Source organism: Falco rusticolus, chromosome 9, assembly GCF_015220075.1.
Source record: "Falco rusticolus isolate bFalRus1 chromosome 9, bFalRus1.pri, whole genome shotgun sequence".
NCBI classification, from domain to species: domain Eukaryota; kingdom Metazoa; phylum Chordata; class Aves; order Falconiformes; family Falconidae; genus Falco; species Falco rusticolus.
Window position 1 is genome coordinate 43,922,253 of NC_051195.1, and position 22,664 is coordinate 43,944,916.

The following is a 22,664-nucleotide window of genomic DNA, read 5'->3' on the forward strand; positions in this document are numbered from 1 at the left end:
GCTCTGCCTGTCCCTAGTGCTTTGATTGTATGCCCAAAATGTCCTCAGCTCCTCCTGGAAAGGCTGTGGAAGGATCTGTAGGCTGGAGCCTCCCATCTCAGCCAGAGGGAGAAAAAATTAATACAGGATGAGGCAGTTGACTGATGAAATATTCATGTGGGCCACAAGGGAGAAGGGCCCATTATTTTTACTCTAAGGAAAAGAGAAAAGCAGGCACTGCTGGCTTGCTGGTGTCCCCCACCCCCTACCACTCAGTGTCACCTTGATACAGCAGGCAGCAACTCTTTGAAGCTGTGGGTAGGAGGTGTTCCTCTGCACATTGTTCCTTTAGTCCTTGCTGTGTATCGACACAAACCCCTTAGAAGCCTGCAGCTGTACACATCCCTGCCGGGTGCCTGAGCCTTGCAGGGCCCCAGACAGCCCGTTTCCCTCAGTCCCTAAGGAAATGTGATGCCAGGTGCCCGAGCTGTCCCTGGGCTGCTTGGCTGCTGCATGGGTCGGTCATCAGACCAAAGCAGCCTCCCCTCTGCTGCTCCTGGTCCCAAGCTCGTCAGGGCTGGCATTTCCAGGTGGGGCACAGGAAAATGAATCCAACTGAACTTTGCAAGTTAAAAGACCTTTAATTACCATGACTTAATCTGCTTTGGAAGGGAATGAAGCCAAGTTGAATGAAGGCCACGTTAAACTTCGAAGAGCATCCGTGCTGGGCTTGGCTGCTCTTGGATACACTCCCAAGGTGTGAGGGGGGGGTCCCAGCTCCAGGTCGCCCACTGTGGCACCATTCTGGCTGAGCCAGGTTGTGGGGCTGTGGCTCACAAAAGTGGCTGTCCTTGTTCTGAGCTGTGCTTCTCTGGTGCCATTGCTGTGATGCCTTTTTGTGGCAGCGCTGCACTTACAGAGCACTGAGGAAATCTACCAGCCTTGGGTGGGATGCCCAATCTTCATGGTGCTACCAGTTTGTGGCTTGATGGCTTCAGGACCTTTTGCCCAGATGTGAGGGGTGGTGGAAGAGCCTTGCTCTTCCAAAATCTGAGCTTGCTTTTTCCGTTCCTTGGTGCTGCTTCACACAGTCGGACAGCCCTTTGGCTTGTAGTGGAGAATGGTCTTTAACTGCAGGGCAGGGGTGTGGAGGCCCCTCTGTTAACCTGGGAAGAATCAAAATGGCAGTTGCAGGAGATACCTGAAGCTCTCAGAAGTGGGTGTACAGAGGTCTGATGTGGAGGGCAGTGCTGGCAACATGAGAACAGGCACTGCTCAACCTTCTCCTGGCACTGCTCCTCCGTGGCATGTCAGCAGTGACAGCGGTCGCTCTGCTGTTCCCCTCCTGCCCCGCTGGGCCACACTGGCCCATTACCATGCTTGTGACAGGAGCTATCAACCGTGTGTTGTCGCACTCCTGGGGTCCCTGCGCAGCCCTGTGGGGGCCCTTGGCTGCCTTTGCTACTCCAGACTTGACTTCTTGTGTCAGACTCCAGCGTGCCTTCTGCTCGCTGCAGCCCAGCTTGGTGCTCCCTGGAAGCTGCCTCCTTGCTGTCTTAACGCGGCTCCGTCCTTGCTGACCACAAGCATGGTGTACCTTTCTCCGTAGCCTGCTGGCTCAGCAGTTCAGAAGCGCTTTCAGCAGTAGCTGTTAGTGCTGATGGGATCCAAGGTTGCTCAGAACAGGACCCTGGCCCCTCCACTCCTTGCACTACCTTGAGCCTGCCTCCAAACTCAGCTCCTCCTGACAATCCTGCTCGTTGGTGTCAGCGTGCAAGGTTTGGTATGCACGTTGCAATAACCTCCACTCCTGAATCCCATCTGTAAGACCAGCAAAAGAAAATTACCGGGTGTTACAACTTTTAAATGGCCAAGGCAACCCAGACGCTTCTGTATGCAGAGGTCCCTGGCTTTGCCAGCTGACGGTGAAAGAAAGCCCCACCATGATCAAAGGCTGCCTGGCAGTGAGGAGAGCCTGACCTGGCCAGTAGATTTAAGAGGGGTTATTTGGTGTGACTGCCTGTGTCATTTGTTTGAACACATGCTCCAGGGCATGAATTAGCTGAGCCGCTTTGTCCTGACTTGCTGTGCGCCATCAAGAGATGAAAACATGTCCCAGAACACAGGAGCAGCCTGCCTCTAGTTTTTTCTCTTTATGTGTAGATACACAGAGAGAGTTAACTGTTGAAAATGGGGTTATTCTGTTCACAAATATCAGGCAAATAAATGCAACTGGTCCCTGGTTAATTCAGCCCAGTCAACTGGAATTGACAGGTACTGCCATGGGCTATTTGATTTCTGGGTGGTTTTATATTCTGAGAGAAGGGCTGGGGATTAGTTCGTTGGTGTGTGCCCCCCTGCGCCCCCCCCATTTCTAATCGATCTGAACGTCCTGGAATACATATGTAAAAGCTTTCGAACAGGCACCCTTTGGAAACGTACAGCAGAGATCAGCCTTCAGCCCTACAGCAGGAGGCTGAAGCCACCTAAACCAGCAAGTTTGTTAATACGTCGCTACAGTTCAGTAAGCCTGCAACGCTGCTGTAGCTAAGGTGGTTATTTCCAGCTTTTGCAAGGTTAAATTCAAGGTTGGTGGAGGCATCCTACATTCATCAGGCAATAGAGATATCCCTGTCTGGCTACCTTTTCCTCCAGCGCATCTGTTCTGTATGCCTGAAAGGATGGCTTTTGTAGCATAGTTTAACAAGTTTGCTTATCTGTAGGCAGAAGCATTTGTTATCAAAAGGCTTGAAATGGAAACCCCGCTGCTGTTGGCGTGTGTGTGATAGTGTAACCGATCTGCCTGGTGGAGGGGAGATCTGGTGCACGGCTGCGTACCTTCCTGGAGGGGCACGTGGGCGGTGGGCTGCAGGCGTGGGGCAGGTGGGCTGGTGTGCAGCCAGGGCGGTTGGGCTTTCAGCTGGCGGGTCAGTCTGACCTCCTTGGGTAGCTTTGCTGCAGTGCAGATTCAGTGCAGAAGGCAGCCAATGCTGCTGTCCCAGTGCTGGCACATTCCTTGCCCGTGGCTTTGAATTGTGTTTTTGTGTAGACAGTGGGATTCCTTCACTGTCAGCTGTGGAAGAAGCAGTGACGGGGATTTGGGAGGTTATGGGTGGACTGTCAGCTGTCCACTGGCTTTGCTTTCACCATCTTGTTCCAGTCAGTGGTTCTGGGCCAAAATCCAGCTTGCACCAAGCCTGGGTCAGAGGCTGTTCTGTGTGGATGAGCAGGAGGTGAATGCTAAGATCTGGGCCGATTATTCATTGTAGACCTGACCTAACACAAATGATATCTCATGAAAAGGCACAAGAAGGGATGCAAGAATTAAAGGGAATGTCGAGATGATGGAGGTGCTGGCAGGTACGCATTTGTGGTTGTGCAAGTTGTTGCAAATTTTATGCTTTCCGTGTCTGTGTTGTCTGTGGCAGGTAACATAAAAACAGATGGCCGTATTTCCTAAGTTTTGCTACTATTAGTTTCCTGCAGTAAGGGCAGCCTTCCCTGTGGTTGTAATCAATGGATGCAGTGTTTCGTGAGAGCCCTGTGCCCGTCTTCCCCTTAAGTGAAGTAGCCATTGATGGTGGTCAATAAGTGTGACATGAAGGGCTTGCACTAGTGCAAAGTTCTGGAGAAATGTTGTTGGAGCCACCTGTCTCCAGGGCAGACACAGCAGCAAGTCACAGTCCCCCAGCGCAATCCCAGCAGAGGATGTAGCCTGCTTGCTGGAAGGATGGGACCTGCTTCCCGTGGTCACCTTGTGCTTCAGAACAGTTTACTTTTTATGATCTGTCCAGGCTTAAGTCCTCTAGATTTTTTGCAACAGCAAGGACCATTTGTGCTGTGAATTGTCACTGATATACTTCTGGGATCAACAGCTTATTTCATTAAAAGCACTTTGGAAACCGTCAGCCTGCAAAAACTCATAGGTGCTGCTGAGCTGGGAGGAAGACTAACTGTGCAAAATGCTCTGCAAGTGTCGGACTGCTAATTCTCTGAGAAACGCCATTTCATCAGCTGAATCGTTGCTCTAATGTGCTTATTGCCAGGGGAGCTGCTTATTCCTTTAAGCTTTTGATGCAGCAGAAGAAAGAAAATACACATAAAAAAGAGAGTGTGAGCATCTCTTTGCCTTCAGGCAGTTCTGTATCCAAAAGTAGCTGTAATTGTTAAAAAACAAAAAGAAAAAATATATCTGTGATAACATTGCATGGCTCAAATGCTTGAGACACTAATGGTGACTACTTGAGCATGAAGGATAAGAGATGCAGGAGAGATAAGGAAGGATTTCTTTCTATTAAATTGTAATGATATTTTCAGTGAGAATTGATACAGCTCCTCACGTCTCTCACTGCTTGCTTGCTCTGACCTTGCTGGGGTTTGCTTTGGTTTACAGCTGGAAGCATATCCAGGCTGCTCCAGGGGTATGTGGTTAGTTCCCCGTGGTGACTGGAGTATGTGGCGTGAGCCACTGGTTCCCCAGCTCCCCAGGGATTAAAGGGGTCCTCCTGCCTTGGGTGGCCTGTAGCACTGTCCCAGCAGACTTACCCCGAAACACCCCTTGGGTCAGACCTCAGCTCACCCCACGCTGGTGGGTGGCAGTGCCATCTCTTCATTATTTCAGGCACTTTAGCAGAAAAGCCCCCAGAAGCAGTAATTGTGCTGGGCAAGTCGAGCGGTGCCCCGGGGGGTGGGGAGGGGCAGCCGGTGGGCTCAGCAGCGTGGGTGAGAGCTGGGCAGCACCGCTGGGCTGAGAGCGGGGATCTGGCCCCGGGGCAGCGGGCTTGGTTTAGAGGCTGTCCTGTGCTGCTTCTGTTGTTGCCTGCTTGTCCCTCTGCTCCGAGTGCCACCTCTCAGCCGTGGGAGATGCTCGCTGTCCCGGCACACACCTCCTACAAGAACCTGTTTGCAAATCGGCGCCCCACATGCTCCTGCTGCGTAGCCAGAGGCAGCCCTGGAGCCGCGCTACTATTAAACATGCTCAGAGATGGCTGCCAGGGCAGCTGTGGCTGCAGTCACTGGCACAGCCTTGCAAAGCCTGGCCTGGAAGTGGGGTTGGTATTAGAGGCAGCTCTGATGGATCTGGCACCTCTAGCAGCTGTGACTGCTGCTCCCAGGACCTCAGTTAATGGGTCGTGAGCTGGCTCTGTGTTCCTGTGAGCTGTGCTCGCACGTTTGCAGGATGTCTAGACATAAGTCAGTGGGGTTTCTGTGGTAGGCAGGAGGAGGATGAGCCGTGTGAGCCTCCTTAAGTGTTGTTTTTTGTTGTGTGGTAGCAGTAATGGCATGGAAATAGCTGTCGGCATGGGTGAAACCTCCTCAGCCATTCACAGCTGTGTGCTGAATTGCACTGGTGCAGTCATTCTTGTCTGAAACTGCTTTTTCTAATGGTAAAATCGAATCTGTCAACAGGTAATTTCATAAACCGGGAGAAAAGATATCCCATGCAAGAATCTACTCAGAGCAAATGCCTGACTGATGATGGCATGTTTTCCTTCGTTTCCTGCTACAGGAGGCAGCAGATGTTTCGGTGTTGAAATTGAAATTAAATTTGTGACCTTGATCTTTCAAATGCTCCTGTGTTGTACACACAGGAGTAGCCTGGGGCTGGACGCGGCCTCGGTAGGGCATGGGGAGGAGGTGGGGACCGCGCAGCATCTGTGCCACTGTGAGCCTGGGAATACCGGACCCTTCTCAGCAAGGTGAGGAGGGGTTACCTTGCCTGGATATCCTCAGTTTCCCCCTACAGAATAGCTGCCCTTCTGCATGCCTTAATTGCTGGCCCTGGTTTAGGATGGTGTCAGGACAGCTGTGCATTTAGCAGCTTGGAGTGATCCCAGCTATCCCCTAAACTAGCCCCTGTGGTATGTTACAGCTTCTCCCCCTGAGCTTCAGCCTGGCAGTAGAACAGGGAGAGAGTTGAGGAGGGAGGAAACAAAGTGGAAATGGAACCAAAATGCCCTCTTCTGGGACAAGACTTGCACAGAAGTATTAATTGTATGTGTACAAACCTGCTTACCTGAGTGGAGAAGCTCAAGAAGAAGCGCTTGGTCTGGGGAATGGTGTCCTGGGGGTCTGTTCCCAGTGGGACCCAGGATGGACACTTTTCATCGTGGCAAGAGCAAGTCATGGAGGTGGGAACCACTGGAAACAACAGCCTGGCCATAGTGGACATGTTTGTCTCCCTCCTTGGACAGCACAGCTTGGCTTGCGCTTCACTGTCATCCTGCAGTCTCCTTCCCACCCCACACCGTGTGCGGAGGGTGGGCTTACGGTGTGGGAAGGGTGCCCTCAGCAGGGTGGCAGCGAGTGTGGGCAGTGCTGGGCTTGGGGCATCCGGCATGATGGTGCCAACCCACCTAACACTGTCTCTGTGGTGTGCCCCGGCACTGGGGACAGCCTCGTGGAGGCAGGAGGCCCTTGGGAGATGGTGTGCAAAATAGTCTCCCGTCTTATCCCTAAGCCCTTAACACGGAGTGACTCAGCCTCTGCTTCATCCTGGCAATCGGCTTATCTCTCCGTTTGGCTCCTGGATGCCTTCTCTCTGCTCCTCCTTCCCGCCTCCCTCCTCGCTCTCCAGCCTGATCAAACCAAGCCCCCTGCCTGCGAGCACTCACTTCATTTCTCAGCTGTTCCCTAAATCTGCCGTTGGTCAATAAGCCGAGTGCTCCGAGAGCGGTTATTTCCCTGGCCCCTGCTGCTGCCATGCTTTTCATGGCAGCCTGAGTTTCTATTGCAATTTCCGCATGGTTTATTGGCAGAGGCATAGGCATTAGTTGATTAAGAAATGCAATTAAACCCTAGAGCCCAACTTTCTGGGATTGCCGGTGGCAACACATTTTTAAGTAGTGCGTAGGTTTTGGCACGCAGCTGGAGTTTTGGGTTTGCGGGAAGGTGTTTTGGACCTTGATTACTCGGGGCTGTATTCTCATCGCTTTCTGCTTCTTGAAGACGCAAGTTTGCCTGGTACCTGCATAAACAAACCAGCTCACACACCACACGTCAGGTTTATAGGGAGAGTATCTCTTACTCCATCTGATGATACCCGGGTGGAGAGCGCAGCTTCTCAACTTACCCGGCCATCAGGGTGGTGTTAAAGGGAAATGTAAATATCTTGATACAGAGCTACTCCTCCTGTTGCCAAGCCCAGTGCAGTGCTGCCACATCTATTTGTTGTTCAGGGCTCGTAGAGAGGGTGTTGGTGTTACTACTCTGCTGTGACCCTGATCTGTGATTGCGTGCGCTTTGCTGCGTTTCTGCTACTTGTATTTTTCCCTGATGTCGGGGGATTTTTGGACGGTATGGCCACGGTGCGGTGAAGAAGGTGTAGTAGAAGGGAAACCCTGAATGTCGTTAGGCAAAAAACAGAAGGGCTTTGGAAAAGTTGAATATTTTTCTGGTTTTAAAAAGAAACTCAGTGAAATATTCTATAAAGTAATCGTTCTATGTCCAAAGCAGCATTTTCATGTAAAAAGAAGGTTAAACTGCCCTTGACTTTGACAGGCAAACACTCCGTTGGGTAGGGACAATGCCCAGCTCTCTTCTCCAGCCTCAAGCATGAAGGTCCCTTTATGTGCTTCCTTTACAATGCTTCAATCTTCAAATTGTTTCCAGCACTTTGTGCACTTTCAAGCAGGGGAGGGACTAACCCAGGGAACGGCAGCGTTGTGCAGTGCTGGACAAGGACACTGATGCAGGCGGTTCGTGTCTTGCAGCTCTTGGCCTTTCCACGGTCCAGCCATTCCCGGGGTGCGGGAGCAGAGGGCAGCGGTGCCGTGCTGAGAGCCTGCCTGTGTTGGTCACCCCTTTCTGATCACCCCAGCTTTAGCTTGCGGATCCGTAAAACGTGCAGCCGATGAGGCATTAATACAGTTGCTAGCCAGCTGCGATAGCAGTATAGAAAAGCAAGAACTGTTTGGGCAGCCGTTTCTTAGAAAGTACAGAATTTTGCAGTGTATTGTCCTTAGGCAGATTTATGTCCTGCTGCTGGTTTCTCTCTTGCTACTGCACCACCACCAAGACAGAAAATGGGTTTTCAATACCAGCCTCTCTAAGGCTGGGCTGAACTCCCTGCGTGTTGCTGTTTCCTCTGGAAAGGCAGCTTAATTAGTGACTTGATGCTGGAAATGACTTTTCCATCCAGGTAAATGCACAAGCTTTTGCTTTGAGTGCAATGAAGAATTTTAAATATAAAAGCCATTCGCAAACAGTCTGTTTCTGGTTGTTTCTATCAGTGTGAAACACAATTTGGCTTTTCTCATTTGTTTTTATTCCTGCTGTCTGCTTTTCTGCAGAATTGACTTAAAACTTGGGACAAAAGCAGAAAAAAAGCCCTGGAGTTATTCATTTAGGAAATGTCACGCAGCGAGTGAACAAAGGCCATTTTAAATTGAGAGTCCTCAAGGGAGCTAAATACAGGCTTGCTCATTCACTCTAAATTCTCACCTGAAGTTCCATATATCATCAGGCCCTCTGAGTAGGAGAGGATGGAAGAAGGCAGATGGGAAGCTGGCTAATAGCTTTGGCATGCCTTGCAAACCCAGCCCTGCGGGCAGCGCTTGGTGGGGAAAACAGCTGTCCAGCTGCTGCTGGGTACTTCAGGTCTGTGGAAAATACACAATGTCTGTTGCAGTATGTGCTGGCTGTTCTGGGCAGGATAGATGGAAAATCCATCCTAGTATTATTAATTAGAGATAATAAGGTACATGGCTGAGCGGGGGAGCCCCCGAGTGCCTTCTGTGCCTTGGGCAGGCGAGGTGCCGGGGTGGGGTGTCCTGGGACGCTGCCATCCGTGCAGAGCCGTGACGGGGCTGGTGGAGGTGGGTGAGGAGCAGCCTGTGCTGCCTCGGGGTCTTTCCCCACTGCAGCCTGTGCCTCTGTGTTGTCTTGTTGCTTGTTCTCTGTCCCCTGTCCTGAGGGGAGCGTGCCCAGGGTGGCCCCTTGCAGTCACCACTGCATAAAAGAAGGGCAGCAATGGAGCTGGGTTCCCCGTGAGGGTGGGTGTGGGTAACTGCTGGGCCATCACGCGTGTGCACAGGGCACGGGTAGGCAGAGGGGGGGACGTTCACAGCCCGTGCGGACTGGCACCGCTGCCGTCAGTGCCCGTGGTGCTCTGGGGGTTTCTCTCAGCTGCCTGTCTACCCCCAGCGATACACCTGGGGAAGCAGAGAGCTGAAACTGCCAGCAACTCCTCCTCCATTTTATGGGTGTAATCCTCCCAGGCCATGTGCGCTGCCCCTCACGTAGCCGGACCCTCTCGGTCCTCTAGAGCTGGCATTTCCCTCCTGTGTTCCCCCCACCACCTCTATGCCGCTGGAGCTGCCCCGTCTGGGCAGGGGACACAGTGTGGGCACAGCTGCCCTGCGTTCCAGCTTGCCGTGCACCCCGCCTCTCTCTTCGCCTGCACCGTTTCCTCCTCATGGTTCTGAGGACTGCAGAACAGGAGCAGAAGGGCCCCTTGGGTGGTGCTTTGTCACCCTGCGACACCTGGGGCCGGTGCCAGGGGAGGTGCAATGGGCCTGAGCAGCCTAGCCCTCGGCTGAAGAGCTTAACAGCAGCTGTCTGGACCCCTGGCAGCGTTTTCCATAAACTGGAGTGAAACCTGTAGCTTGCTTTTTTTAGTTATGTTGTTAGTTGCTGACGCCTGGAGGCTGGTTTTCTCTAGGACAGACAGGAGGAGAAGGGCAGTATCCAGCAGAGCTCTGGCAGTCCCTCGTCTGGCCGATACGTTAGCTGGACTCCAACCTGCAGAATGGTCTCTCAGCCCTTGCCTAAGCTGTGTCTCCTTTCCTGAGGCCCACACCTCTCCTGAAATAACATTACTTGCTCCACTTGAGGCATTAACCTCCTTCCGTGCCAGTGCTTTACTTCTGGATTTGTCGTCTGGCTACTGGATGGCATTCCATCTTTCTCTCTTCTTCCGAGTTTTCCTTTCAAAGAGCCAAACTTCCACACTTTCTCAACGTGATCTGCCCTCTCACTCCACCTGAGCCTCTAAATTATTGAAAAACAGGAAAAGACAAAACAAACCCAAATCACGGACGTTGCATGTTTTCCACGCTTCACTGGAAAATGCCCCTCTTGGAAGAATTACCCTGCCTGTCCCCCACCCTGTGCCTGCGGGTAGCTGTGCTGCTCTCTGGGGATGCAGGGGGCATTGCCCACCCCACAGGCTGTGTATCTAAAGCATCCTTCGAGCCACAGCCAGCACTGGCTGTTTTAGGCACGGGGAGACAGACAAGCCTGGGGAGCCACAGCTAAACCTGCACTTCTCCCGCCTCTGCATTGCTGCAGGAGGGGACAGCGCTGGTTTAGAGCTCTGTCCAGGGTTGTCTGGAGGCATCTCCAGAAGGGGCTCTGTCCCAGGGTGTGTGCCCCTCGCTAGGGGAGTGGTGGGAGAGCTGGTGGCAGCAGCAGGGACGTGACTGCTGTCAGAAGCGTGGAGCTGCCACCACCTTTGTGCAGCGCTCAGATGCCACATAAATGACTGTTCCTATTCCTCTGCAGGTGCATCTGGTCCTGAATGAAGGGAAATCCCTGGGCCTTATGATCCGAGGAGGGGCAGAATATTCCCTGGGCATCTACATCACTGGTGTAGATAAAGGCTCTGAAGCAGAGAGCACTGGCTTAAAGGTACGAGTGACCCCAGAGTGGGCTGGGGTGGGAAGTAGAGCTTCACACGCTGGGGCTGCAGAGCCACGTCGGCGTGTAACTGTGGCTGTTCCTATCCCTCTGCCCCTGGCTCAAGCCGAGCTCTCAGTGGAAAGGTCAGTGATGGCTTTTCAGGGCATGTTATTTGGGCGTTTTGGATACTAAGCTTAGGGGGAGCGAGGTGGTTGTGAAGAGAAAAATGCAGTCTTACAGTTTCTGCAGTAGGTTGTACTTGCTTTCTGCCTTAGCACGCCCCCACGCCTGATTTCTCCCCTTTGAGAGAGCCTGGGGATGGTTTGGTGTAGATATCTAAAAGTGCAGCCCCGACCTGGCAGGTGAAGAAAGTCACTCTCACCTCCCTGAGCTGGCAGGGGAGAGTTTCCTATTAAAGATCCTGGTCCTGTGCCCTGTTCCTGCGTCTGGCATCCAAATCCATTATGTTTGGAGGTAGTGTTTTGCACAAGGTGCTCTTAGCCTGCCTGCAAGGAATGGTTTAAATGCTGTGATGAGAGGCGGACAGGCTGGCTGAGGTGGGAGCAGGTGCCTGCTAGTTTCCTCCGGCAGCACTGGTGTTCACAAGGATCGTGTCTTAACAGGCAGAAACAGCAGGATCACCCTCAGAGCAGAGCTGATCTATCAGCAGCTTAACTTGGTGTGACCTCCAGCAACATCAGGCTTCCTCCGTAGTCAAACAGGTTCCTAAAGGATGCTCTGTGGTTTGGCTGGGCCCTGCTGAGGCTGCGCTGGTCCAGAGCTGGCTACAGTTTTGCCGCAGACCTCTTGGAAAGCGAGATCCTACATCTCTTTCATCCCACCATGTACACATGCACAAAAATCACCTCCGAGCTCCTCCAGTCTTCCTGAGAACAGGATGGGACATCCTGAGAACAGGATGGGACACCCTGGGACCTCAGCTGTTCTTGGAAGGGGCATTTGGGGTTAAAATGTTATGTGTTCTAGGGTGTTCACCAGTAAAATAAGTTGAAAAAGAAGCCATTGGACTTTGGGTGTATCTCTGTGCTCCTCGTGAATGGAGCATAAACTCCTCAGGCTGTAGCATTTTGTTTCATCACTCAGGGTTTCTTTTCTGGTGTGTTTTTTCTCTTTGAATGATCCAACTCCCTGGAATCACATTGTGCCCTTTTGCTTCCTCCAGTGCAATCCCATGGGCTCTGAGGGACAGTTCTTTCACTGCTCCTTGTGTCGGTCAAGACTCAATGGATGTTAAACTCCCTAATGTTCTCTCTGTCCGCTGAAAATAGTGCTGGACTGCTGTGGATCGAGGGGTAATCCGCCCTGATCCCCTCTCTGTATTGTGGAGTGATACATTTCTCCATTGGTCGGCCCTGGAGAGTTTAGGGCTAAGCCTTCAGCTTTGCTCTGGTGGCGTCATAAAGTCACTTAAATCTGTTGAGGCTGGTAGCATGGAGTGGGTTGGACAGTCGGGTGGAGAGGGCTGTGATTCGGGCTGGGGCAGATGCAGTCCTGTCCCTCAAGTTGCTGTGGCACAAAATATTGCATCTAACTGGGCACTGAGGTCGAGCAGGGCTGCCCTTATAGACAAGGAGACATTTATGGGGGTAACGCAGCCACTGCTGAACTTAACTGGCTGCTGCAGGCTCCTGTTTTTCACTGCTGGCTCTTTTTGCCATAGAATGTAAATGCTGAACTTGAGGGTTTGGGTCAGTCCAAGCTTTTGTCACTCTCTCAGGTCCTTAGCAGGGAAAAAGGGGTTTTGGACTCTGCCGTATGAGAGGGTCATTTGGGCACTAGGGACGAAGAGCTGTGGGAGCATCCTAGGGAGGTGGCTGAGTATTTCTCAGGGCAGCAAGAAGTGAGAGCTGCTGCTGGGAACTCCCTGCAGACCATCCTCTCGCAGGGTGTACATGCCCCCTGTGCTGCCCACCTCGCAGCCGCTGTGCCTGCACACCCCACCAGGGCACGCAGCCGTCCCCCAGGCTGTCAGCCCGTGCTTGGTCAGGGGTGCAAGGTGGTGGTAGGAGGCAGCAGAGACAACGCTCTGGGACACGAGGGTTTCAGGACAGACGATAAGAGGCGCAGGACAATTTGTTCCTACCTAATAGAGCTGGAAAGAGAGGGACTGGCTGGAGCTGCCCCGGGCGTCACACGGATGACTTTGCTGAGTCAGAGGACCCGCCGTCTGAAGCAAGCCTGTTCGTTCCCTGCTGACCCTGTGCCGGAGTGTCAGACTCCATCTCACAAACACCAGAAGCCTGGAGGATTAAAGGCAGGAAAAGAAGTTGCATTGTTTTCCTACGGTTCTTTCTGTTTGTTTCACGTTAAGTGCTTCCACGCTGCTCCAAATCCCTCTCTTCACTGCACAGGGAAAACTGCCGCTTTTCTTGGGTCAGTCCAGGTGCTGGTCAGCTCAGCACACCTAATGTCACACTGCAGTCTCGCACACGTAGGAGAAGTCACAGCAGCATTTACACAACACACAGCTTTACCCTGCCACCTCTCATTTCATACCTGCCAGGAAGGCAAGACAACAATTGCGCACACGCTGTAGTGAAGCACACAAAGTGGTGCGTGCTGCTCCCCTCCGTCCCTGCGGAGCCGGGTGCCTGTGCCACCACAACTGTTTGCACACCAGAGCCTCTGCTTATTGATTCTTTATATCTCTCTCCTTGCTGTTCTGTTTTCTAGTAACTGATTTGTGCACGCCAGCAGGCCGATGCTTTCCTGAATGTCAGGCTTTATGTGATTTCAGATACGCACAGACACTTCCCACCCTGATTTGTGTATGCTGCAGGCTGTAAATTTAGAACTGCTTGGAGGTTTGGAGATAAAGAAAGGCCTTTTATGTCCTGCTGTTAGACACGGTAGGGTGTAGATTGCATCCCCATGCTCCCTGCGCTGCTCCAGGTGGTAGTGGAAGGGTTGCAATATCCTGAAGAGGGAAGAGCTGACAGGTAAATGTGATTTCCAGGCGACTCGTTGCTCTCTAAAATAGAAAAATTGTGGATTTTTTCAATGTGGGCGCAACCCAGCCTTGTCGGGTCCACGGGAAGGTTCCTGCTGACTTCCCAGGCAGCAAATACTTCTGTGGGTTTTGCTGCTTGCACTGAATTCGTTGCCAGAACTGTGTGAGTTGATTCTGCCAGACTTTTCATTTTAGGTAAAACCTTCTTGCATCTGTGGCACCAAATCAGAATTTTCGAATGTTCTAATAACACATTTTACACTTCCTTTAAATTTTTATTAAAGGGTGAACAGCATGGTATTGAAAGCCAGTCAAAACCAAGGAAGTTTATCTTGGGCCCAAAAGCCAAGCTGGCTTTTACCTGCTACCCAAACAGGGGCCGTGGTCCCAGAGGAGCTGAGAGTCCCAGAGGAGATCCAGCCCTGCTGATGCTGGTTTGGGTACTGCTGCTCTGCTCCCTCTGGCTCCATGGCCACGAGGCAGAGTGCTCTGCAGGTGCCAGCAGAAAACAGGCTGGATCACTGCAGTCAGTCAATAATTAAATATTCATACTCTTGGCCTTGGTGGTCTTTATGTTTATTCATTCGTGAAACTTCTGACAACGTGTTCCTTGGCACGTTTTAAAATAGGCTGCCTCGATGTAAAGTTCTCAGACTGAAAAGGTGCAGGTGAGCAGAGGACTGCAAAGGAGGAACGTGAGCCAGTCTTGTTTGCTTTCAGCTTCTGTCCTTCCTGCCTCCTGCGTGACGTTTGCAGCGATGCCGTACAGGAGCTGAGCTTGTTCAGCTGCCATTCGTAGCTCTGCTCATCCCAATTTCTTCCTCAGTCATTTTTTCTGATAGTGTATTTTGTCAGGGTTTTTTTAAGCCACTTTCTTTTTCTCTCCTTGACCTTCAGATCAGAAATAGCAGATTTCAAGTAGTTTTCTTTGAACAAACAACTCAATATTGTGTTCCCAGCATGAAAGCCGAAGTAAAAAGATGCTACCACAATCCGTGTACATCCATATACAAGAGAAGGAAAGAAAAAGAGAAACTATAAATAAGAAGAGGTGAATGATTTTACATCATCGGGAGCAGTCATGAAGCTGCCTCTTGAAAACTGGCTTGTATTTTGAGGTCTGCATTTAGAGAAGGATACTGAAAAAGAAAAAAATTAAAAAATGCTTTGTGGCTCTCTTGGAGTCTGGGGAATAATCTGTGTAGTGAGAAATTCCATGGGGGGGCGCATGGTTGTGCTGCACAAGATGTCACCTTTCCACTGGAAGCACCGTGCAGCAGTCCTTCAAGCAATGCCACCTTTATGGGGACAGACGTTACTTAAATTGCTCCTCTGCTGGGAGGCGACCAGAGCCCTCCCTGCAGCTGTGCCGAAATCACCGCCTGCTCCAAGAGGCGATCTCCTGCCCTGTATGCTTCCATTTCCAGTCAGCGTCTGCTTTGTTCCTCGTCTTTGTATTGCAAGGTGTTTGGGGAAAAGAACACGTTTTCAGACAGCACTGGGCACCTGCTGTTCCCTTCCCTTGCTCTCAAATCCATCTCTGATCCTTCCAGCAGGCTGTGTTGGCCTCGTCGGACACTGATCATCTGCCCCGACCCGTTTCGCTCCTGGGGAAGCTGAGTACCTCCCTTATTTTTCTGCGGATCTTAATTTGATTGTTTCCAAATCGATTCATGCTTTTTCCTACCCGTATTTTTAATTTCTTAAGGTCTGCTTTTGGTAATTATGTGTGCTGGAGAGAGACTCCTTCTACTTCAGTGGTATCCACAAGTGTAATTTAACCTCTCTTCTAGCACATTAGTGGCATTAAATAAGACTAGTGCTAGTGCCAAACCATTTGGCATCCTATTAGCCCTGTTATTCCCAGCTCAATTTGGTGTCATTTAACATTAACTCATGTTTAAAATCTCTCACCTATTTTTATATCTGTGTGACTGAATTTCTCCCAGAGCCAATTTTGATTATTTTTAAGAGACTTGAGTGCTCAGAACCCTTGTCTTAAGCCCATTTAGTTTCTCTTGACTGCACCTCCCTTTCCCATGTTACTCTGTCATAAGGAAGAGAAGGCAAGCTCATCACTGAGGTGTGATATTCCTGAACTCTGTTTCTTGTCCGCAGGCTGCCACCTTTTGCATATCGTGTTCAGCCCCTGCTTTTCAGGGTAGGTTTTTCCCTAAGAAATGAGAATAATTCCATTTTCAGAAATGATCAGGCACTCAGCAGGTCCTGTTGTGTCCACCCACCATTAACTGAGCGCAACTGAAAACTTGTTCCTGAAATATCCAGGGTAATAATTTTTGTATGTTTTGTTATAACTTTTTTTTTGTGTCTTATTATTAATTCTTTTATTCTGTGCTGGTTTGGAGCTGTGCATACAGCAAATAATTTGCCAGCGTCAATGTTTGGTTTAAAAGATGGTTCTTCTGCGTCGCTGCAGTCTTTTGTTACCTTCCCAGTTGTCCTCGACTTTTGGAGGAAAAAAATAATAATTATCTACGTTAATTAGCAAAAATTCCTTTCCAGCTCTAATAAGAGCCTATCATCAAGATAGGCTGATTTGCAGACATTTGGGCTGTCCGGTGATTCCCTTATCTGCCCTTCACCAGCAATTATTTCTGCAAGGTCTTTTTTCCCCCCTGCACGAGGTGCTCAAAGTTACCCAAGTATTTTGTGACTAGTTGTTCTCACACAGTGTTAATACTCCGGCAGCCCCAAACAGAGGTGGTCTGGTGCTGGGCACTCTACTTAATGGAGCACAAGAGACCAGAGAACCATGAAGGACTTTGAATAAATATTGAGGCAGAAATTAAGGACAGATGCAGGTGAAGTAGCTTGTCCAGGGCCCCTCTGACCTCCGTGATATGGCAAGGTTCCTTTTGGTCCACTCTTGAAAGGAGAAACTGAAGAAAGGTTATTAAATCTGTATAACCATCTTGAACAGAAAAATCATGACAGTTTAATCCCTGATGCAGAAAACTGTTACAGTTTCATAATTGCAATAAAACTATCCAATCGAATTTGGATTTTCATTGTTTTGGTGGTGCCGCAGTGAGCCCAGTGCTCCTTATTTTAGCAGCAAAATCCACTCCATTGGTTTGCCCAGTGAATTAGAAGGACCTGAGAGATGATACTCATTACACCTGAATGTCTGTTTCTCTTGGCAGTTCAGCCACTTGCATAATTTTCCCTTTCTGTTACGTCGGTGCTCAGCAATTTTCTAATTGTTGGTTTAAAGCTGACAGAGCTTGAAGGGAACCTGAGATATTTGTGGAGTCTGATGGTTGGGAACGTGGTCATCTGTGTCATTTGCCTTTCCTTGGGCTCCCTCCCTCCTTCCTTGTCTCCTGGTCTCTGTGGAGCTGGCTGCCTCTGGCTCTTTCTGCAGCTGGTTCACAGAGGTGAGGCTGGTTCCAGGCTGTCCTTTCTTTCAAACCAAGGAAGTTTCACATCCCTGGCACGTGATTTTGGCAGTCTGCTGGGGTCAGTGTGAGTGTCCCACCCTGACCCAGCTCTGCCCTGCACTCTCTCCCTTCCAGCCAGCTGGTGCAAAGGGCCATCCCCTGGTCGTGACCTGCCAAGTCCGACCTGTGCCTCGTGCTGTCTCTTGTCCTTGCCCAGAGAATGTCAGAGGAGGGAAAGGCCAGCCAAGAGCAGGTGGCTCTGCAGGACCTGCTGCTTTAAGGGTCTTACCGGGACCAAAGCAGAAGATGGTGCAGCAGGACCTGGCCCGTGCCACCACCAGGGCCTTGCAGTGGCTGTTATAACGCATGTGTCACTCTTCCCTTTGAGCTGCGGGCTTGCATCAGCCCAGCTTGAAGGTGTCAGCTGCCTTCCTGGCTGGCCGTAGGACTGTGGGTTTATCTCTTATCTGCGTCACCTCTTTTGCTTCATTAGTTGTGCAGCTGCCCCATTAACAGCAGTTATGAAGACAGCAAACAGAGGGCATCGGCTGACCCACGTGAAGATGGAAGTCGGGGACCCTGACAGTGGTGTTGGTAGGGGCTTCAACTGTCCTGTGCTGCCACAGCCCTGGCTATCCACCAGCCCCTCTGTGTGTCCCAGAGGAACGAACTGTCCCCAGAAGAATGAGGCAAATCTGCTCAAGGTCACTGGACAGAGCTGAACGCAGAACCAAGCTCTGCTGCATCCAAGCTGCGTCTGGCCTCGATGATCTTAAAGGTCTTTTCCAGCCTAAACAATTACAGGATTCTGTGGTGCTCTGGCTCCAGGTCCTTTTCTCCTGTCAGTGCCACTCGGAGCATCCTTCCAGCCTCACTGAGCATACTCTGTCCTTTCATCAGAGTGAAGGGTAAACAGGAGCCCTTCTCTGGTTTCTCATTATTGCCAGCATTATTTTGTATAGCTCCGTCAAGCTCCCCACACATTATCTCTTCTCTAAATTTAACAGGCCTAATCTTTTTGATCTGTCCTTTCACAAGCACCTTCATCTACCACTAATCATTCTTGTTTCCCTCTTCTGGAACTTTTCTCTCTGCATCTCCTTGCTGGGCAGGCAGAGACGTGACCAGGGAATGCGCTCACAGCAAGGGCACACGTTTGCTTGGATATTGCCATTACGCTAGTTTTAGAGCTATTCTTGATATGGTTCTTAAGTTTGCCATCATGTGTTTTTGTTGCAGGCTTACTCGATCGTTCTCACAGCTGCACCCTGAGCAAGGTGGTCCATGAGTTATTGGTTGTAGTCTTTCGCCTGTGTCCTCTCTGGTCATTGAAGAGGCATCAGCCACATCTCGGCCAGTGGCAAAGTCCTGCCTAGTTCTTCAAAGCACCTTTACCGACCCCTTCTGACACTTCTAGTCTGAACTAACCCCAACAGTTGAGTGTTGCTGGCAGATCTCGACTCCCTCCTGGGCTCGCTCTCACACTGCTGCTGCGGGCGTCTTAGGATTTTCCTCCTCAACTTCTGGATGTTCAGTAACCAGCTCCCAGGTTCTCCTGTTCCTTTGCATCTCTTTATCGCTTCTCAGGGAGAAGCAGTATGTGCCATCTCTCCCTCTGCATCTATTTTTGCAAGGTCAGAGGAGCACACAGGTCTCCATATATGACCCTCCGTGGCCTGCAGTGGGCAGGGAGGGAAGCTGCCATGGCTCCTTGGCATTCAGAAGCTCTGGCAATGCTGGCAATAATGAGAAACCTCATGGCTCCTTGGCATACAGAACCTCTGTAATCCCTTAAATAGCCCGAGCATACCTATTTGCACAAGTGCCGTGCAGTGGATTTGGAGGATTTCTTCTGCCCTCCTCTGGAAAGCAGGCTGGAGCAAGTGAAGTGCTCCTGGAGGTTTCTGCTGCTCTGAGGCCATGCCACCTCTCTGCTGCCGTGGCGGCCACCCACCAGCCCAGGACAGTCCTGGGGCTTCCTGCCACCCCGGAGCAGCTGCCTGATCCTGCAGCCATGGTGGGGTGGGGGCTGGGTGAAAGAGCTGAAGCAGCAGAAACTCAGCCCTGCAAGAAGCAGCCGTGAGTTTCAGCCAGCTCCGTTAACCGAGCTGGATCACCGCTGTGGGGCAGGTGAAGGGAGGGCTGCTTGTGAGTGCTGAGCTGGATGGCAAGAGCCAGACCCTCCTTGGGAACAGCCCTGAGCTGACAGCTGGCACTTTGGCAGTCTTCACCTGCCCGAAGTAGTGCTCTGCAGCCTCTCTGTGCGGACTGTGGGTCCCAGAGTTTCTCCAGGCTCCTGCATCTTGCCCTTGGTTTTACACTGGGGGTGGAGTGCCTGGTACCCCCGGCCCAAGGCCCCTGTAAAAGGCACCTGGAATTTTCTTTAAGATTCATTTCAAAACAAAGCAAAACATAATCAAACTGCTGCAGTCTCCCCTTGAGAGCTGCTGGGAGGAGCGTGATTCAAGGTAATGGTGTTTTTCTTTGCTCTTGAGCCAACTTTGCTCTACAGCAGTCTGTCTGGGAGTTGCCCTGGTGCTACTAGAATATAAAAAACCTGGCAGAAATGGGATGCCAAGACGACGGCACTGCAGAGTATGAGAGGGAACCACAGGGATGGACTGTGCCCTCTGCTTTGATGGTGGTAGCTGCCAGGCTAAAACCCTCTGTCTGAAAGGGTCAGTCGTGCTGCTGTTGAGACTCTGGCTTATGCTCCCGGTTGCATCCCGCACCCTTTGCTGGTTACACTGCAGTTGGGACAGCCTCTCACCACTGGGTAACTGTCCCTGAGTGTGGCTGTTGGCAGGGTCAGACCCTGCTCACAAAACACCCTCACCCAGCAGGACTCTCAGGACTAGGATTTGCATCAGTTTCAGACAGCCCGAGGTGGGTCAGTGGCTCTTAAGGTAAGCACAGAGCCAGGGTCCTGCTGCCCCTGTCACCTCTGACAGAGCCCTACGAAGTCGTGATCACTTCTGCCACCCAGGGACTCTGCACCAGCTCACTCTTCTTCTCTGCTTGATTTCTCATAAAGATCACCTCTCAGGTGGTCTGAGCGGTGTCTGTCACCCCACAGACCTCAAGACAGCCAGGGTCGTGAGCAGGGGTCCCTCCTGGCCCATGCAGCAGGATTTCTCTCTGCCTTTTCTTCCCTGTTCTTGTGCTGCCTCCACCAAGGATGTCCTCCTGGGGGTGCCTGGAGAAGCCACGGCTGGGTTATATCAGCACTAGGTGACACTGTGGCACAGCCACTCTGCCCTCGGTGCCCATTGCTGGATGCACTAGTGGAAGGGACATGTTGCCCCAGGAAGGCCAAATGAGAGCAGCGGATGCCTTGTCAGGGGTCTTGTTAGCCTTGAAGCCTCGATGGTGGTTGCATCGACCATCTGGATGCCATAGGCAGAGCAGCACAGCCTAGCAGGAGTCGAGCGGGAGTAGGCATGCAAGTTGCCCGTATGTGTGCCAGTCCTGCTGCCACAGCCCCTGGCCTTCTTCCGTCTCAGCTGGCAATGCTGTGCCTGGAGAGGAGCTGGTGCAAGCTCTGGCCCTGTGCTCCTGTGAGCTTCAGCACAGCCGTAGCATAAACCAGAGGCGATGTCCAAGTGCAGGGGCTGTGCTGCGGTTCCTGGATCAGCTGCTCTCTCCTCAGACAAGCAACTGGCTTCCCCTCCTTGCTGGAGCAGTTGATGGATCTCTAGTGCTTTATACTGAGCTGAGCTTTGCTGGTGGTACCCCAGATGGCTGCTTTCACCCCAGGGAAGTTCTGGGTAGCGCTGGGGGAAACTTGGATGACAGCAGAGTTGACATAACAGACCGGGCAGCGGTTAGTCATGGCTTCTCACTGGGATAAGAGTCTGGAGAATTAATTCCAGTCCTCTGAGGCTTCCTTAACTCAGCGACAGAATGAGATGGAGTGAACTGAAAAGGATCATATTGACTCTCCGTGTTATCTTAGACTTAGAAATTCTCCCCCCTCCCTCTTTTCTCCTCTTCTCCAAGATGGAGGTCAGTAATTTAAAGGGATGTCTCGTTCTGCTTGCATTGCAGCATAAAGAAAGTAAAACTGTGTTTTGACAGAGCTGAACAGAAGCCTGTGGTTAAGCAAAGATATGAAAGAGCAGTTTTAGAGAGGTGCCTTATCAGGAGGAGGGTGAATTGTGATACGGGAGCGAGGAGGAGTGGCGCTGAATGCCCTAGAAGCAAAGAGGAAGAGGACCTGGGAAGAAGGGGGCAATGCCAGATGAGTGCTATATCTTGAGCGTGGCTGGGCTGCGGGGGAAGCTCCTGATGACAGCAAAGGCCCTGGCCAAAAAATGAAAGCTGGTAGGAGCAGCTGGGGAGGAAATAAGAGGAGAGGAGAAATGAAATGCAGCTGTCTCAGAACCGACAGTTTACAGGGCGTTGGAGGCTGTGGTGAGGCATCCGAGGTGAACCCTCCCTGCTGCACACAGGGATCTGAGGTTTGGGGCTTCTGCAGATGGTTCCTGGCCTCCCAGATCAGCAGGAGGGATTGGAGATGGAGGTCTTGATATTCTTTGGGGGCTGTTTTAACCAAGCTGGCCTGCAGATCTAGTTAATGGAGGAGACTGGGCAGATTGGTCTGACTTGGTATCCTAAACAGGCTCCTCCAGGCTTCACAGCCTGGTCCTTTACTGGCTGTCAGCTTGAGTGCTTGGTCTCCAGCCACCAGCACTTGGCCCCTCTCCCTCATTTTTCTTGGTCCCTCCAGTTGCTGTGTCCCTCGTTTGGTGGTGGGTTAGACTGAGTAGCTCCGCCCTGGTGGGAGAGGAAGGTGTATCTTCCTAACAGGAAAGCCCTGCAGGGCTCACCCCGTCCTGATTCCACAGGTAGGAGACCAGATCCTGGAGGTGAATGGCAGGAGCTTCCTCAGCATCCCCCACGACGAGGCAGTGAAGCTGCTCAAGTCTTCCCGCCACCTCATCATGACAGTGAAGGACATCGGGAGGCTGCCCCATGCCCGCACCACCGTGGATGAGACCAGGTGGATAGCAAGCTCCCAGATCGGAGAGACCCTTGTCAATTCAGCAGGGTATGTGCTCGCTACACCCCAGTGCAAGCTTGCTGTGTAGGTCTGTCGGCTCAGAGCTCCCGCTCGCAAGGTGCACACAGCAGGGTGCACGGGCAGCCTGTTGGTGGGAGCACCCCCAGTGCTCGGGTGTGTGGCCTCCATATCCAGTGCTTGGAAGGCAGCATCTCCAGCCTGGACATCAGATCTGGGCAATGTTCTGCTCCCCCTTCCCTCTTCTCTCAGGCCAGAAGCTTTCAGTTTGCAGGCACGGAGGGGAAGGTACATAACAGGACTTGTGCCAGGTACTGACCAGTGGGCACGCTGTGCTCGGTGCTAACTGATCTTCTCCCTCCTCGCAGGGCAGTGGGCAACCATGCTGCGGAGGTGACAGCCAGGGTAAGAGATACAAATCCTTCCTGATGCCTTGTGAAAAAATCACTGTTACTGTCTTTTCTTTTCCATGGGAGGGAGGGCTTTCTGCTCCTGATTATAAAGGGGATGCTAGCTTTATGAGGACGGGGGTGGGGTGGGGGGGTAGGTGGCTTTAGCCTTTCTTCTCGCCTCATGTTGCCAGCTGTGTTTCTGCAAGCACATAACGTGAGCCCCGTCTCCTGTGCCGCTGGTGGGTCAGTTCTGCAGTGCATCTGGTACCTCCTAACCTGGG

At 51.6% G+C, this 22,664-nt stretch overlaps 1 protein-coding gene across 3 annotated transcripts in view; it reads left to right on the top strand.

Annotated features, from left to right (window-relative positions):
- The window catches only part of WHRN (whirlin), a 54,840-nt gene that overhangs the window by 18,610 nt on the left and 13,566 nt on the right, over positions 1-22,664 (top strand). For 2 of the 3 annotated variants that reach the window (XM_037400799.1, XM_037400798.1), the window contains exons 3-5: positions 10,483-10,608; positions 21,819-22,021; positions 22,360-22,396. In XM_037400799.1, the coding sequence (XP_037256696.1) occupies positions 10,483-10,608; positions 21,819-22,021; positions 22,360-22,396 (366 nt within the window). The remainder of the gene's footprint in view (positions 1-10,482; positions 10,609-21,818; positions 22,022-22,359; positions 22,397-22,664) is intronic. The other variant, XM_037400800.1, reaches the window with a different exon arrangement.